This window comes from Aspergillus versicolor (genome assembly GCF_001890125.1).
Source record: "Aspergillus versicolor CBS 583.65 unplaced genomic scaffold ASPVEscaffold_1, whole genome shotgun sequence".
Taxonomy (NCBI): domain Eukaryota; kingdom Fungi; phylum Ascomycota; class Eurotiomycetes; order Eurotiales; family Aspergillaceae; genus Aspergillus; species Aspergillus versicolor.
Genome location: NW_024467524.1, coordinates 3,696,501 through 3,710,249, shown reverse-complemented (window position 1 = coordinate 3,710,249; position 13,749 = coordinate 3,696,501). Strand labels below are relative to the sequence as shown.

Below are 13,749 nucleotides of genomic sequence, written 5' to 3'. Positions count from 1 at the left end.
TTGTGGATAGCTGACCTGGCTGAGCGAGCTGACTGCCTAGCGGGCTTACCCCGGCACTCACGACCACCATACTGCCCAGGCTGGAGTCGAGGAGGGCAAGGAGGAGAGAAGGAATAATAATGGCGACGCATATCGCCCCTTGAGGGCAAGTTTAGTCTCCAATAATTGGTTCCGAGAACAAGGAACAGCTGTGGTATTCCGTGGATCGACCGTCTCCATCACCGCTGCGAGCTGCACGGTTGGTTGCCGGTGCTGACGCCGTCTCCGAGCCACTCTGCGCGGCCGCGTGAAAGAAAGGGGTCTGGTGGTTTCGAACGAGTTGAAAGCCAAGTTGAACTGAAGAGAGACATCCGTCGATTCAGGCGTCTAATTGCTGTTCTTCTGACAGCGACGAGAGAGCCAGGGACATGAACAAGGGATCACGATCAACTCCTTGCGCGACGATCCAGCCTTCTTTGGGCGGTTCCCGTCCAGCGCGATCACGATCCCAATCAGACTACCACTCTTAGTCTCTGCAATTCTGGATCCCTTCAGCTCCAGCCTCAGCCTCAAGCCTTCGGGGAAATACTACGCAGGAATTAAATGACACCATGGGGCGAGTCGTCCGATTTTGAAGTCTGAGGATCTGACAGAAAACGGGTGCAGGCCCTGCATGCGAGAGACAAGCACTTTGGAGTCAAGAGTTCCCCCGGATCCAAGCACGAGATCTCCATGAATGACGGAGACATCCAAGATATCTCCATAAAAAACCTCTCCAACTTGGCAATCAAAGTTTACTTCAGCTGTCTGTGATCTGGCGCCATCGGACATGGCGAGCTCCGCTCGGCCTTCATTTCCATACTCTGAACACACTTACCATTTCCTCTTGCAGTTTAGACGATGTGCCATTCATCTTACTTGGCCTGGACTGCTTCGGCATTCCAGCAATCACGGCGCTCCCACAACGCACACAATTCAATCGTCATCAGAGATATTCAATATCCATGCTCCGGAGTCCACTGATCCATTCACTGGGATCTTGCATACCCCGCCTTCGGAAGGTCCAAGGCCCAACCTTGACCAACGTTGACTAAAGTACGGCCCAGCTCGGACACCCAGGGACTTGCGACCTGCTAAGGTAGGTACCGATATGCACATGAAGGTGGAGAGGGCGAGGAAGAACCCCTGTCAAGCCAGCCACCGTCCAAGGGCCCGGCCTCGGCGTGTAACTCGGACAAGCGGCCTTTGTTTGTTCCAGATCCTTGTATCATGGAGGCTCCAATTTATTTTTTGGTTCCAGAGTCTCGCAATCAACTGGGTCGCAACTCGCAAGTTGGATTGGCACAAATGATAGACCAGACCGAAAGAATGGTTGAGCCACCGTTCGTTCCGCTCAGGCACAAACCGTGCAAGCCTGACGAGCCACACTTGGACCCCTCCACAACAACCGAGTCGATCGAGAATCAAGAGCCAAAAAGTATTCAAAGAACCCAATCCCATCCCATGTTCCCGTCAAAATGACCTTCTGGACTGAAAGAACTTAAGAAGTCGCTGGAAGTAAAAATAGCAGGTCCGACAAAGCATCAGACGTTGTTTGTGGCTTCCTTCATTGCCCCTCTATTCAATTTGTCCCCTGCTTGACAGCTACCGGACAAAGCTCATTCATTTGCAACAGATGTTACTGCACCCAGTGTTAGTATTTGACCAATATATTTACTCGTATACAAATTCAACATTATTTATCCTCCATGTTCCCACTTAACGTACACGATCTCCCTTTGATTTTTCGCATAACTCGCCCCGACAACATGGCACCCACCACCCGCAATCGAAAGCCAGCTCGGAGAAAAGCCCGCAAGATCCAGCATCGCCCAAGGAGGAAGAACCGTGTCGAGAAACGGTCTGCTCCGAGCTCGCCTCAACTTAAGATAGCCAAGAGTCGCCCTCGAACTCTATCGAAACAGGCCCTGTTCAAGAAATCGGAACTTACCGCAGTGAACCACAAGCCCAAGGCTGCCGAAAGTAAAGGCAGTCCACGCATGGTGAAATACCAGCTTGCAACCCAATGGCCGTCGTCAGAGCCCTTTGAAAAGGTATGTGATCCCCGATATGCAGGTACTAGTGATATAACGCCCTTGCATCCGACCCCCTTGCGCGATCCAATACGTCTCTTGCTAACGTGCAGATATCAACAGAACTGTCTCCAGAGGGATCCGTTGCCAGCCGACTATGTCTTCGTTCCTAGGGGCGATGTCTATGTTACTCGGAACTGCCGAAGTAAGACAAAGGAGAGCCAAAGGCTAGTTTATAAAGTTTATGTGAGGATGCTATCTCTATCCCTTGATCTGCTGGTCAATTTGTCATCGCAAACCATGGCTAAACGTTCCATAGGACAACACTGGAAAGAGGTCACAGGGAATTCGTGTCCCGGCAGATGTCTATACCACAGTCTTACAATCCGCACAAGAAACCGCCGAGTCTCGAGCTGGCGCCGTCAAACTCCGCGACCAGAAGGACCTAGCTCAGTCACGGGAGCTTCTCTGCAAGCAATTCCCTTTGATGCCAGTAGGGTCTCTAGACGTTATCCTCCATCACGCTTTCCTCAAAGGCTCCGGCCGCGTCGGAAGGACCACGACCACTTCAGACGAGCGCAAAGCCATTCTAGCGGTAGAAGCGCACATTCGCCATATGCATACGCCATACGAGATACTTCTCCGTCAGGGAAAGTCGCGGGACGACGCCCGGAAAGAGGTTTGGGAAATGGTTCAAGCTATCCGAATGGCCTGGGCTGGCCAGGGCCACGGAGTACAACCAGCACTCCTGCCCGTACGTAGCCGAACGAACTCAGCGGAATGATTCAAGGCTGCTCGATTTATCTCTTATTTTTACGTTTTCCTTCGAGGCCACAACCTAGCAAGGCCGTTTCATTTACCGTGTCACTGCGCAGCATGGGAATTATGGGAAATGCATAAGCAGCTTTTGGCATAGACTACTAGGTATAGATTAACGCAGCTCAATGAGATTCATGATTCATGACACATTACTCCATATTTCCTTGATTACCCTAGGTGGTATATGTCCAAAGCCCTAACTCTAAATACCAGGGACTGAAAAAGTTTCCGATGAAGGACAAATATAAACTTCAAAGTACCAAAAGCCTGTGCACGCTCTGGTTTCTCAATTCGATAACCGTTTGCTAAGACCCTTCCTGAAACGGATATCTCGATACAAGGTAGGACCACTTAAAGCAGATATTATTGATCATCCGTCCACGAAGCGAGGTAAAATAAGATTTCCACCCCCGCATATATATACAATCTAACAACAAGGAATGTAAGAGTCTTTAAACCCTAGCGTTCTATCGACCACTTGGAGAACTCTTCAAGCCCAAAGATAGGCAGATCAACACGAGCCCCATCCCGCCAACGAGGATTAACAACAGGGGCTATTGAAATACGTATTCAGCAGCTCCTCACACCCATCCCACTGCACACATACACAATCTTCCACAGTCGCCCAATCCGCATTAATCTCCAAGATCTCGCCCCTCGCACCCCTTTCCAACAAACTTTCCAGCAACGACACCAGGGCCTCGTATACAGCCATGTAAACGCCAAAGGGCGTTCCCTTGTCCGTGACCACGGTGATCCTAATTCGGCTGTACGTGGGCATGGCCATATCGAGCGGGTTGCAGAACCCCTTCGTTGTGAGGCGGTCTTTCACCTGCTCGATTAGCCAGAGTATTACATTGAGGATGTGGTTAATGGGCTTAGGTGTGTGCCGTTGGGAATGTCCATGAAGATGGTTATAGTGTCTGGGTCATCGTCTGAGACTGAGGGTCCGTGGCGTCGAAGGTGCTGGGTGCGTGCTTGGATGGGGTTGTTTGGGGTGTAGGGATCTTTTAGTCTCCCTGGTTGACTATCTCTGGGACTGTCTCTGGGACTCCGACACCTGGCTGAGATATATTCGTCAGACATATTGGTTAGTATATGATAGAGTGACTGGCGAAAGGGCCCGGAATCGCAGCTAGCAACATGAATAGAAGAACAGGAAAGCAGGAAAACAGAAAATGGACTAATACTGAAGCAGACTGAAGAAATGGGCCTATGTTTCAATCCAAAGGCACTGCTTTGTGTCTCATTGGGAAATGACAAAGGCTTTATCGCAGGTCCATTCTGTTGTATGGCCGTTTCATGCAGTTGTTCAGCGACGGCCACTGTTCACTTTCCAAACAGCTAAATCATTAAATGGTTAATTGCCTGACTTATCTACGGCCGATCATATAGCAAAGCTAACCAAATGATAGAAAACTCACTCAAATTACGATATATACTTAGAGTGTAGTCACCATAAGGCAGGTTGTAGATATACTTCCCAATGCGGACATACCTAGGGCTAGCCCTACTGATTTGCTCGGAGATTTTCCTGAACCTCCGCGGATGAGCTCCAGCTCAACCCCAGCGACAATCATCGCCAATTCTCGTCGCAATGGATATATCGGATCTAATCGAGCCTCCGCAAAAGCGCCTGAAGACCGAGGATGCCTCCAGCACCGAGGAAGTTGCTCGTCCTGTTGCTGCAGCCCCTCCCCAGACCGCCACCGAAGATCCGTTATCGAGAGAGATCGAGGTCGGAATCACCGAATTTGTTAGCGAAGATAATGAAGGTTTCGCGGGGATATTGAAGAAACGGTATTACTACTCTTGAGGAGGTTAAAGTCGCGTGCTTATTGTGCCTGTAGATACACAGATTTCCTCGTCAACGAGATCCTGCCCTCCGGCAAAGTCTTGCATTTGCAGAGCACTGCGGTGCCCAACACCATAGGGGAGGATGGTGGTGATACGCCTGCACCGGTCGAGGAGAAGCCAAAGGAGCCCGAAACACCTGCAGAAGAGTCACCAGCTCCTGCCGAATTCCAGTTAACGGACGAAGACCGGGCACTGCTCGACGAGCTCTTCGGCGCCCAGAATGTCCAGAAAATCTTGTCTCTGCACCGCAAGGCAACGACGAATTTGAAAGCGAAGCCAAGTGATTTGGGGCGATTGAACACAGTTGCTGTTGACGACCGCGACCAGCGCATCAAAATTCACCACGCAGTCCGCCGGATCTTCAACTCGCAGCTCGAGTCCTCGACCGACCACGATGGGACAATGGTCATATCGGCGGCTCCAAACCGAAACAAGAAGAATGCACAGGGTGGTGGACGCGGAGGTGGAAATGGGCGTGAGCGGGTGCGCGTTAATTGGGATGATATGGGTGGACCATATCTTCACTTTACAATTCACAAGGAGAATAAGGATACCATGGAGGTCATCTCGTTCATCGCCCGTCAATTGAAGATGAATCCCAAGAGTTTCCAGTTTGCTGGCACCAAAGATCGCCGTGGCGTAACTGTGCAGAGGGCATGCGCATACCGCTTGCAAGCCGACCGTCTAGCGAAGCTCAACCGAACGCTTCGCAATGCCGTCCTCGGCGACTTCGAATACCAACGACATGGGCTTGAGCTGGGAGATCTCTATGGAAATGAATTCGTCGTAACCCTACGCGAGTCGGACATCCCAGGAGTTAGCCCCAAAGATGGCGAAACCGCCGTAACAAAGGCGACGGAGCTCGCAAGCTCAGCGCTGAAGAGCCTCCATCAACGAGGCTATTTCAACTACTATGGCCTCCAGCGCTTCGGAACATTTGCAACCCGTACCGATACTATTGGTGTTAAAATCTTACAGGACGACTTCAAGGGTGCCTGCGACGCAATCCTCGACTACAGTCCACACGTCCTCGCCGCGGCGCAAGCAGGCGAAGCCGCAACAGTCAATATTAGCTCTGAAGATAAGGCACGCGCAGAATCAATCCACATCTTCCAAACAACCGGCCGTGCCACCGACGCCGTTGAAAAGATGCCCCGCAAGTTCACCGCAGAGTCAAATATCATCCGCCACCTCGGCCGCTCCAAGAACGACTACCTCGGTGCCCTGCAAACAATCCCCCGAAACCTCCGCCTCATGTACGTCCACGCCTACCAGTCCCTCGTCTGGAACCTAGCAGTCGGCGAGCGCTGGCGTCTCTACGGTGACCGCGTTGTAGAAGGCGACCTTGTCCTCGTCCACGAACACCGTGACAAAGACGGGTCCGCTGCCGCTGCCTCTGCAGGCACAGGTACAGACAGCGCAACTGTCGACGCAGATGGCGAAATCATAATTGCTCCCCAAGAGGGCGACAGCGCTTATTCTGCCGAAGATACATTCACCCGCGCCCGAGCCCTTACCGCCGATGAAGCCAACAGCGGCAAATACAACGTCTTCGACATCGTCCTCCCCCTTCCAGGCTTTGATATCGTCTACCCGCCAAACAAAATGACCGACTTCTACAAGGAGTTCATGAGCAGTCCCCGTGGCGGTGGCTTAGACCCCTTCAACATGCGCAGGAAATGGAAGGACGCGAGCCTGAGTGGGAGTTACCGCAAGGTGCTTAGTCGGATGGGGCCCGATTTCTCAGTAGATGTGAAATTGTATTCGGCGGATGACCAGCAATTCGTGACGACTGACTTGGAGAAGTTGACTTCGAAGTCAAAGGAAGAGGAGCAAATGGATACTGAAGATAGCAAGGACCATGATAAGATTGCTGTGGTTCTCAAGTTCCAGCTTGGCTCTAGCCAGTATGCCACTATGGCGTTGAGGGAGTTGATGAGGGGTAAGGTGAAGGCATATCAGCCTGACTTTGGGGGTGGACGGTAGTAGACCCGACTCAACAGTATGTATATACACAAATAACCCAACCCCAAACTATGGATATACTAGCAATACAACCATAGCAAATAATGATAAACAGCAAAGAAGCCCATTTTTGCAGTTCATTTAACTCATTCATTCGAAAACCTTGACTGGGGATATATAGAAGTATGGATAGCTAGATTACGGACATCAAATTGGTCCAGACACTGCATATATATAACTCAACCAATAGCAACTACCGCGGCCGATTCATCGACGGTCTTGGCTCGTCGTCCTCGAAACTCGATACAGATGACATATCATCATCCCTCACAGCCCTAGTCCTCATCGCTCCCTCCCGGTCGTTAATCTCCGACACAACAGACATGGAATCTTCAGGGTCATGCGGGTGGCTGAATGGCGACTGTGGCCGTTCGAGGGCACGTCGTTCCTCAGACGTCCTCCATTCTAGATCTGGTGGTGGTACTGCAACGACGGCGGGGACTGGTGGTGTCGTTTGCGCGAGGCCTACTTCTGAAGGGTGAGGAGGCAGAGAGAAGGGTTCATGTTCATCGGTCATTGAGCGCTGGTTCCCTGGTGCTGGAGGAGGTGGCGGGACGGGTTCGATATGAGCGGGGATGAAGAGGGAGGAGGTTGTTTCCATTCGGGGAGGGGATATGACGGGAGGTTGGGAGATTCGTTGGCGCTGGCGCCGACGCCGGCGGATGAGGAAGAATATGATTGCGGCGATTATGGCGGCGCCTACGACGGCGACGGGGACGGCGATGGCGACTTTGGTGTTGGTGCTCAGGCCGCCGCCGCCGCCGCTGCTGCTACTGCTGGTGTCGTTGTCGGTGGCATCTTCCAGGTCAACAGAGGTGGTTGGGGTTGAAACTGTCGTTTGGGTCGTGGCTGCGGGAGTATAATATTCATTGTATGTTGATTGCCCAGGTGATGATGCTTCTCCTTCTGTCGAATTATATTCTGAAGATGTATCGCCGTCATAGTCGTCAGAGGCAGGGTCGTGGTAGGACCAGTCCTGATTTGGGTTATTTGGATGGCCACTGGCAGAGGGATCCATTGCTGAGGTATAAATGGGAGAAGATAAGGTAGTCCCGTATATTAGTGTGAGTGTCTACACCCGTTAGTATATTCAATACTGTATACAGCTGGACGGGAGGGTGGTTACATTTCAACCCCACCTGGATGTAATATTTCCTCGAGTTTCCAACCCTCGTTCTTTCATGCAGGTAACGAAGGCCCGTACTATTATAATAGGAATTATGCCAGGCAAGGTGGTCGCTCTCGTATTTGGGCTGAGTGACAAGTGGACGTGGGCCGCCTGCGCCAGTAAGAAGCGAAGCAGCAAAACCACTGACAGGGTGAAGTCGTAGTCGAGCGCAAGGGAGGAAGAGGGGAGAAAAAGGAAGAAAAGTTCAAAAGAAGAAGACTGGCGGCCTTGAAAAAAGAGAATGCAGAGCTGACATGGCGCAGCGGCTCCAACACCTCCAGCTCTAGTGAGTTAGTATAGTATAAAGCCATGCTAGCCCATTCCTCTGGTGGGCACGGCTGAACGCGACCTCATCAGATGAGCAGGCGGGACGATTTGACAAAGGATAGGACAGCGGTAACATGGTTTGTTTGTCCTATCTGTCTCTTTCTCTTTATGGAATTTTTTTTTTTTTTCATTCAATCCGATCCCAGTCTGTCCAGTCCTCTCTAGGCGCCCGCAGTGTCGTGAAACAAAAGTTAACGCCCTCACCAGCAATCTGCTTTGTTTCAAGAGGCTGACGGGGCTGTGCTGATCGACCCGCAGACGAGCAACCTTTCCCTTTTGAAGGTGTCTGTCCGCTCGTAAACGGATTTAGTCTGCGTTGGGCGTTCGCTCTAACGGGCTCACAGCCCTGCTCTTGCGTGGCCATGCCACTGCTCAGTCCTGGGATCATCATGTTTGGGGGCCAAAGCCATATATATCCATGCTGATCGGATGAGGGAAACGAATTATGAACTGACTTCAACTCGGTCGCTGTCCGCAGTTTTCAAAGTGGATTTCCAATTTCCATGGTGGATGTTCAGTTGTTCGTTTGTTCGCAAGCACAAAGAGCCGCAGCCTTGTCCAAGCTTTGACCGGCCGAACAGTCAGACGGCAAGACGCTAGAGATAACCAACAACTAACGGTTCTGAAATTAGAATAATGGCTTGAACTTAAATTCAGTGTCCTCATTCCCAAAGCACATGGAATTTGTCTGCCGAGCACAGGGTTGCTTACACCGTCGTTCGTTGAACGGGTGTCGGTGTCGAGTGGACCCACAGGTGAGCATATGGTGTTCTCACCACAAACAGGCTAAAAGACCCAGTGCCCTATATTCTGCACAGGAAATCCTGCTGCCTCTGTCAGTATCACCACCCAGAGATGCTCGCGAGTTCTTATTTCTTATCCTGAATAAATGAACGCGAAGCTGAGCTGATTGCGGCACAACCGACAGCCCAAAATGGTTGACGCTAAACTGCTTTCGGGTAGCACGACCTGCGGGGAAATGATGGCATTTCGTCAGCTTCAACGCTCTTCAGGCTCATCGCTATTATCTCGCCTTGACATTCTGCAGATTCACACTTGACCGGCACAATGAGCGGCTTTAAGGATATTATGAAAGATGGCTGGCATCCAAAAGCCAAAGACGGGAAAAAGGAAAGCTGGCGGAACGACTTCAAGGGCATCAACCAGGTGGTGAGTGTGTTGCCGCTTTATCGCACATGATCCCTGCTAACAGTCGCATTAGGCCGGCTGGATGGGCAAAGGGAAGGATAAAGACGACGAAAGAGAAACGCATGTTGCCCGACCCGTCTCAACTCTCAGGGACCCGTCGACTTTCGCTCCCCCGCCCAAACATGTCAAATACCACGGCGCTGCCGCCCTGTCGAACGAAACTACATCGAGTCGCAGTGGATTGGGCGCGCCATTGAGCCAGGCGCAAATAAACCAGCAGGAATCCCACAAACAGCAGGCGATAGAGGAGGAAGAGGAGGAAAGGAGACAAGCGGAAGAAGCTGCGAAACGGCCACCAGTGCCGTTTCGTGCAAACCGGACAGGCATCGACCCAAACACTCTTCCACCGCCGCCCCGGCGAGTTGGCTCAGTCGCAGAATCAGCACCAACATCTACGAGGCCTGTACCAAGACTTCCGCCCCGTGTACCACCCCGGGCAAACACCTCCACGCCAGCCTCTCACTCACCCTCTCCCCCTCCTGCGTACTCCCCCAGTCCATCAGCTACAGAGCAGTCACAGACCTCAGATGGGTATGTAAACCAAGCTGCTACGTCGCGTCTTAACCAGGCGGGAGTTTCTGTTCCGTCGCTAGGTATCGGTGCAGGATCCTCAAACCCAACCTCACCATCAGGGGGCCATGCGAACCAGGCGCCGGTGAACGAAATGCAGAGTCGATTCGCGCAGATGAGAACCAACTCTGCATCAGCCCCGTCGCCTGGACCGCGGCCGCCGCCAGCACAGCAAGCTCAATCACCAACTAGCTCCACACCGAGTGTTGCAAACGCCAAGTCTGCGCTCAACGATTTCCGGTCCAAGCACAGTGACCAGATTGAATCCGGAAAGCAGAAGATTACTGGATTGAACCAGAAATACGGAATAACTGAGCGTATTAACAATGCTGTGTCCAGCAAGTCTGCCAGCTCGGAACAGGCTCCTCCCATTCCTCCGCATCCAAATGCGGGCCGTTCAACAACGGCCTCTAGTACTGACATCGGGTCTGTAGCCCAGCGAAAGGCGCCTCCACCGCCGCCGCCGCAGAAGAAAGCCGAGCTACGGGCAACGCCGGTCAATACAGGATCACCAGCACCACCTCCACTTCCTCTCAGTACGAAACCCCGCTGAGCAGGGATCTATCTGGTTATAGAGTCTAGATTGTAAATGTAACATGTTGCCGCGCAATGCATTATTATTGGCGGAGTTTGTATCTAAGACTACGCATTCCAACGAGGTTAATAGACAGCGTAGACCACATTCTCAACAATGCCTCAACGCCAAGACATTCTGTAAGGAGTGGAGGTGACGTCACGTGAGGGGTGGCCCAACCGGCCAGGCGGAGCATTTGCCCTCAGCCATTTGACTCGAGAATACTCCGTACAATGTTCAAGACAGGCCACTACCCTAAAAATTGGGTCTGAACTCTGCAATATGCAGGCCTGACACAGCGCACTGGTCGGATGGGCATAATGGGCTGTCCTCTCCACGCAACTCGTGCGGAGATTGTTTGCGCCGCGCGGTCCCGTTGCTGTTCCCGCGGTTCACAAAGCGGAAGCTTCTCGCGTGAGTGTCATCGGTACGTCAGTAGACATCATTCAACCTCCCCTGGTGGGATGGATATGCACACCCGGCACCTTATTAGGGGGGGAGCTGCCGATTTATGCAGTCGACCAGCAGCTCTTGACCAATTCCAAGCCCCAGCACGATTCACAGGCAGGGACCGCACTGTGATTTGCAGTTGTTGGGACCGAGGTCTGGATGCTTTCTCTCCCAACAAAATGCAGTCGCGGCTCCACACGAAAATCGCAGCGAGTGATAGTATCTGAATTATTTCACCCAAGCCTTGGTATCTTTCTCTCCTCTTTAAATTGATATTCCAGGCTCCAGTCGCGCGGAGGTGTTATATTGGAGTTTTGATTGCTGTTTTGGGCCCTTGGGGATTTTTTTTGTCTTTCTTCGTTTGTTCCGCCTCTTCCTCGTCGCGCTGCGTTGAGGCTTCTCTTCCCTCTTTGCTGAGATATTTTTTTGGCGACAGTTTTTCTCAACTAAAAAAAATTCCAATCGCCTCTATCTAATCAACAATGTACGACCTCTCCCTAGACACAGGGTCGGGCCCGGCTGTTGTGCGAGTCGGCCTGCCCCCAGTGTCACTGCTCAAATTCCCTCCCGACGAGCTGCCGGGCACCGTTCCTGCGCCGCAGCTTGACGAGCCAACATGGTACCAACCCTTCAACATCCCTGCCGGCCTATATAGCCAGCTCCTCGACGTTCGCGTTCCGATCACCATCGCCAGCGTCTACGCCGTCACTGTCATCATTATCAACCGCATTAACAAGAGCCGCGGATACAAGCCCTACGCATTTAGCCAAAGCAGGGCTTTCAAGACCTTCGTAATCCTGCACAATGTTTTCCTTGCCGTTTATTCCATGTGGACCTTCGCTGGGATGCTCCGCGCATTCAGCAACACCTGGCCCTCTTGGGAGGAGAATGGTCTCGTGGGCGTCGTGGATGCGCTGTGCAAGTGCAACGGACCCCGGGGATACGGAAACGCGGCCACCTATGACACCACAGTAAACAAGTGGTCGATTCAGAGCCCCGAATACAGATTGGCCGAGGGTGGTGTCCCGGATCCGACGGACGTCGGCCGTTTGTGGAACCAGGGCCTGGCGTTCCTAGGCTGGATTTTCTACCTATCGAAGTTCTACGAAGTGCTTGATACAGCGATTATCCTTGCCAAGGGCAAGAAGAGCTCGACCCTGCAGACCTACCACCACGCCGGTGCCATGATGTGTATGTGGGCTGGCATTCGCTACATTGCGCCCCCGATCTGGATCTTCACCCTGGTCAACTCGGCTATCCATGCGATGATGGTATGAGCACCCTTTTCTATTATTTATCTGGTCAAATTTGCTAACCAAGGGGGAAAATTAGTATACCTACTACACCTTGACTGCCCTCCGCGTTCGCGTTCCCGCCATCGTCAAGCGCTCCCTAACTACCATGCAAATCACCCAGTTCGTTATCGGATCGACTATGGCAGCATCTTACCTGTTCATCCACTATACGCTTCCCCCGGTCCACTCTTCCCCCTCAACCTCTGCTGTTGCAGGTGCCGCAGCCGCAACTGGACTGGCCTGGATTAAGCAAGTTGCTTTCCGCGCCGCCGGTGCTGAAGGTATCGCCGAAAACGTGGGACAGTCCGGGGACAACCTTGGAGCTCCTCGCGAGGTCGTACAGCCCGGACGCATGATCACGTGTATGGATACCTCCGGGCAGGGGTTTGCGATTTGGCTCAACGTTGCTTATCTTTTGCCTCTGACCTACCTCTTCGCTCGCTTCTTCGTCCGCTCCTACCTCTACCGCAAGGAACCCGGTGTGCCGACCACCCACGTCCAGGCGGCCGAGAAGGCTGGTCTGGAGGCTCTGAAGAGCGTGTCCCGCGAAATCCAAAAGGCCGCAGAGATGAGCGGTGAGACCAGCGAGACGACCGAGGATGAGGCCATTGCCAGGTCGCGCGCAAACCACCTACAAGCTACCACCGAGGATTCTCCCATCCGAACCCGTTCAGGCGCAGCTAAGAAGGCTGCTCGTAGAACTGGGGGTCAGCAATCCGAGCAGGGCTTCTCCCCTGTTCCTGCCAGTAAAAGTGCGAAGAAGGCTAGCAAGGAAGAAGCCCAATCTCCCGGCACTGCCGCTGATGTCAAGACTTCTAATCCCTTCGGAGTTCTAGGCGGCTCCGCCTAAGCCTGGCTCGCTTGGTCAGTCATAACTTGTTGATACCAGCAGGACGCTTCCACCGCATTATACGCGAATTGGTATATTTCAAGTCCCGATTTGACATGTCCTTACCTACATCTATTCCTCCGGCTCGAGCCCCAATAGCAGCCACTCGACATCTTTCCGCATTTAAACCCCTCCCATGAGCTTATCAGGTGAATGGCACGAGAGAGAATGTTTGGAGACCCCACGGGGTCGAGTTGGGCTCTCACCGGCCTATCGCACAATGATGCGCAAGGCCCCCGACAACATGATTTAACGTGTCCCGTTAATGAGACCTTGTCCCCAGCCTTTCCATCCTGTATAAAAGCGAGTTATTTCAGATTTGATCTTTTTGTCCTTTTCTTCGGTGGGTTCAGAGCTATTCTATACCTAGTTTGCATGGAGTTTGACAGCTGGTTTTGGGCTCGCCTTGGTGCTGAGGCCCCGGCGTGCGTCGTGTTTTTTTTTTAAGGTCTAATTTGTCCTGTCGGATTCCAAAGAATAAGGCTAAAGAATGTATCTTAATAGAGCAAGCGGGG

At 52.4% G+C, this 13,749-nt stretch overlaps 6 protein-coding genes across 6 annotated transcripts; 4 read left to right on the top strand and 2 right to left on the bottom strand.

Annotated features, from left to right (window-relative positions):
- Window positions 1–1,118: 1,118 nt before the first annotated feature.
- On the bottom strand, window positions 1,119–1,645 carry ASPVEDRAFT_277742 (uncharacterized protein). Its single transcript, XM_040810046.1, has one exon. It carries the CDS (start codon window positions 1,477–1,479, stop codon window positions 1,168–1,170), a length of 312 nt encoding a protein of 103 aa, XP_040662960.1. The 5' UTR covers window positions 1,480–1,645; the 3' UTR covers window positions 1,119–1,167.
- Window positions 1,646–1,787: 142 nt separating this feature from the next.
- On the top strand, window positions 1,788–2,835 carry ASPVEDRAFT_119655 (DUF2293 domain-containing protein; the record flags this gene model as incomplete). The annotated part of the gene is made up of 3 exons (XM_040805723.1): window positions 1,788–2,072; window positions 2,175–2,297; window positions 2,371–2,835. The coding sequence occupies 3 exons, from the start codon at window positions 1,788–1,790 to the stop codon at window positions 2,833–2,835; spliced, it is 873 nt and encodes a 290-aa protein (XP_040662959.1).
- A 1,632-nt stretch (window positions 2,836–4,467) lies between these two features.
- Window positions 4,468–6,713, top strand: ASPVEDRAFT_78927 (pseudouridine synthase PUS7; the record flags this gene model as incomplete). The annotated part of the gene is made up of 2 exons (XM_040816624.1): window positions 4,468–4,670; window positions 4,721–6,713. 2 exons carry the CDS (start codon window positions 4,468–4,470, stop codon window positions 6,711–6,713), a joined length of 2,196 nt encoding a protein of 731 aa, XP_040662958.1.
- Window positions 6,714–6,829: 116 nt separating this feature from the next.
- Window positions 6,830–8,099, bottom strand: ASPVEDRAFT_277552 (uncharacterized protein). Its single transcript, XM_040810044.1, has 2 exons — window positions 7,879–8,099; window positions 6,830–7,824 (listed from the first exon to the last, which is right to left on the bottom strand). Exon 2 carries the CDS (start codon window positions 7,768–7,770, stop codon window positions 6,946–6,948), a length of 825 nt encoding a protein of 274 aa, XP_040662957.1. The 5' UTR covers window positions 7,771–7,824; window positions 7,879–8,099; the 3' UTR covers window positions 6,830–6,945.
- Window positions 8,100–9,068: 969 nt separating this feature from the next.
- Window positions 9,069–10,961, top strand: ASPVEDRAFT_277587 (uncharacterized protein). The gene is made up of 3 exons (XM_040810045.1): window positions 9,069–9,082; window positions 9,176–9,417; window positions 9,470–10,961. Exons 2-3 carry the CDS (start codon window positions 9,316–9,318, stop codon window positions 10,577–10,579), a joined length of 1,212 nt encoding a protein of 403 aa, XP_040662956.1. The 5' UTR covers window positions 9,069–9,082; window positions 9,176–9,315; the 3' UTR covers window positions 10,580–10,961.
- Window positions 10,962–11,532: 571 nt separating this feature from the next.
- On the top strand, window positions 11,533–13,195 carry ASPVEDRAFT_119740 (elongation of very long chain fatty acids protein; the record flags this gene model as incomplete). The annotated part of the gene is made up of 2 exons (XM_040805731.1): window positions 11,533–12,321; window positions 12,383–13,195. The coding sequence occupies 2 exons, from the start codon at window positions 11,533–11,535 to the stop codon at window positions 13,193–13,195; spliced, it is 1,602 nt and encodes a 533-aa protein (XP_040662955.1).
- Between the last annotated feature and the right edge of the window lie 554 nt (window positions 13,196–13,749).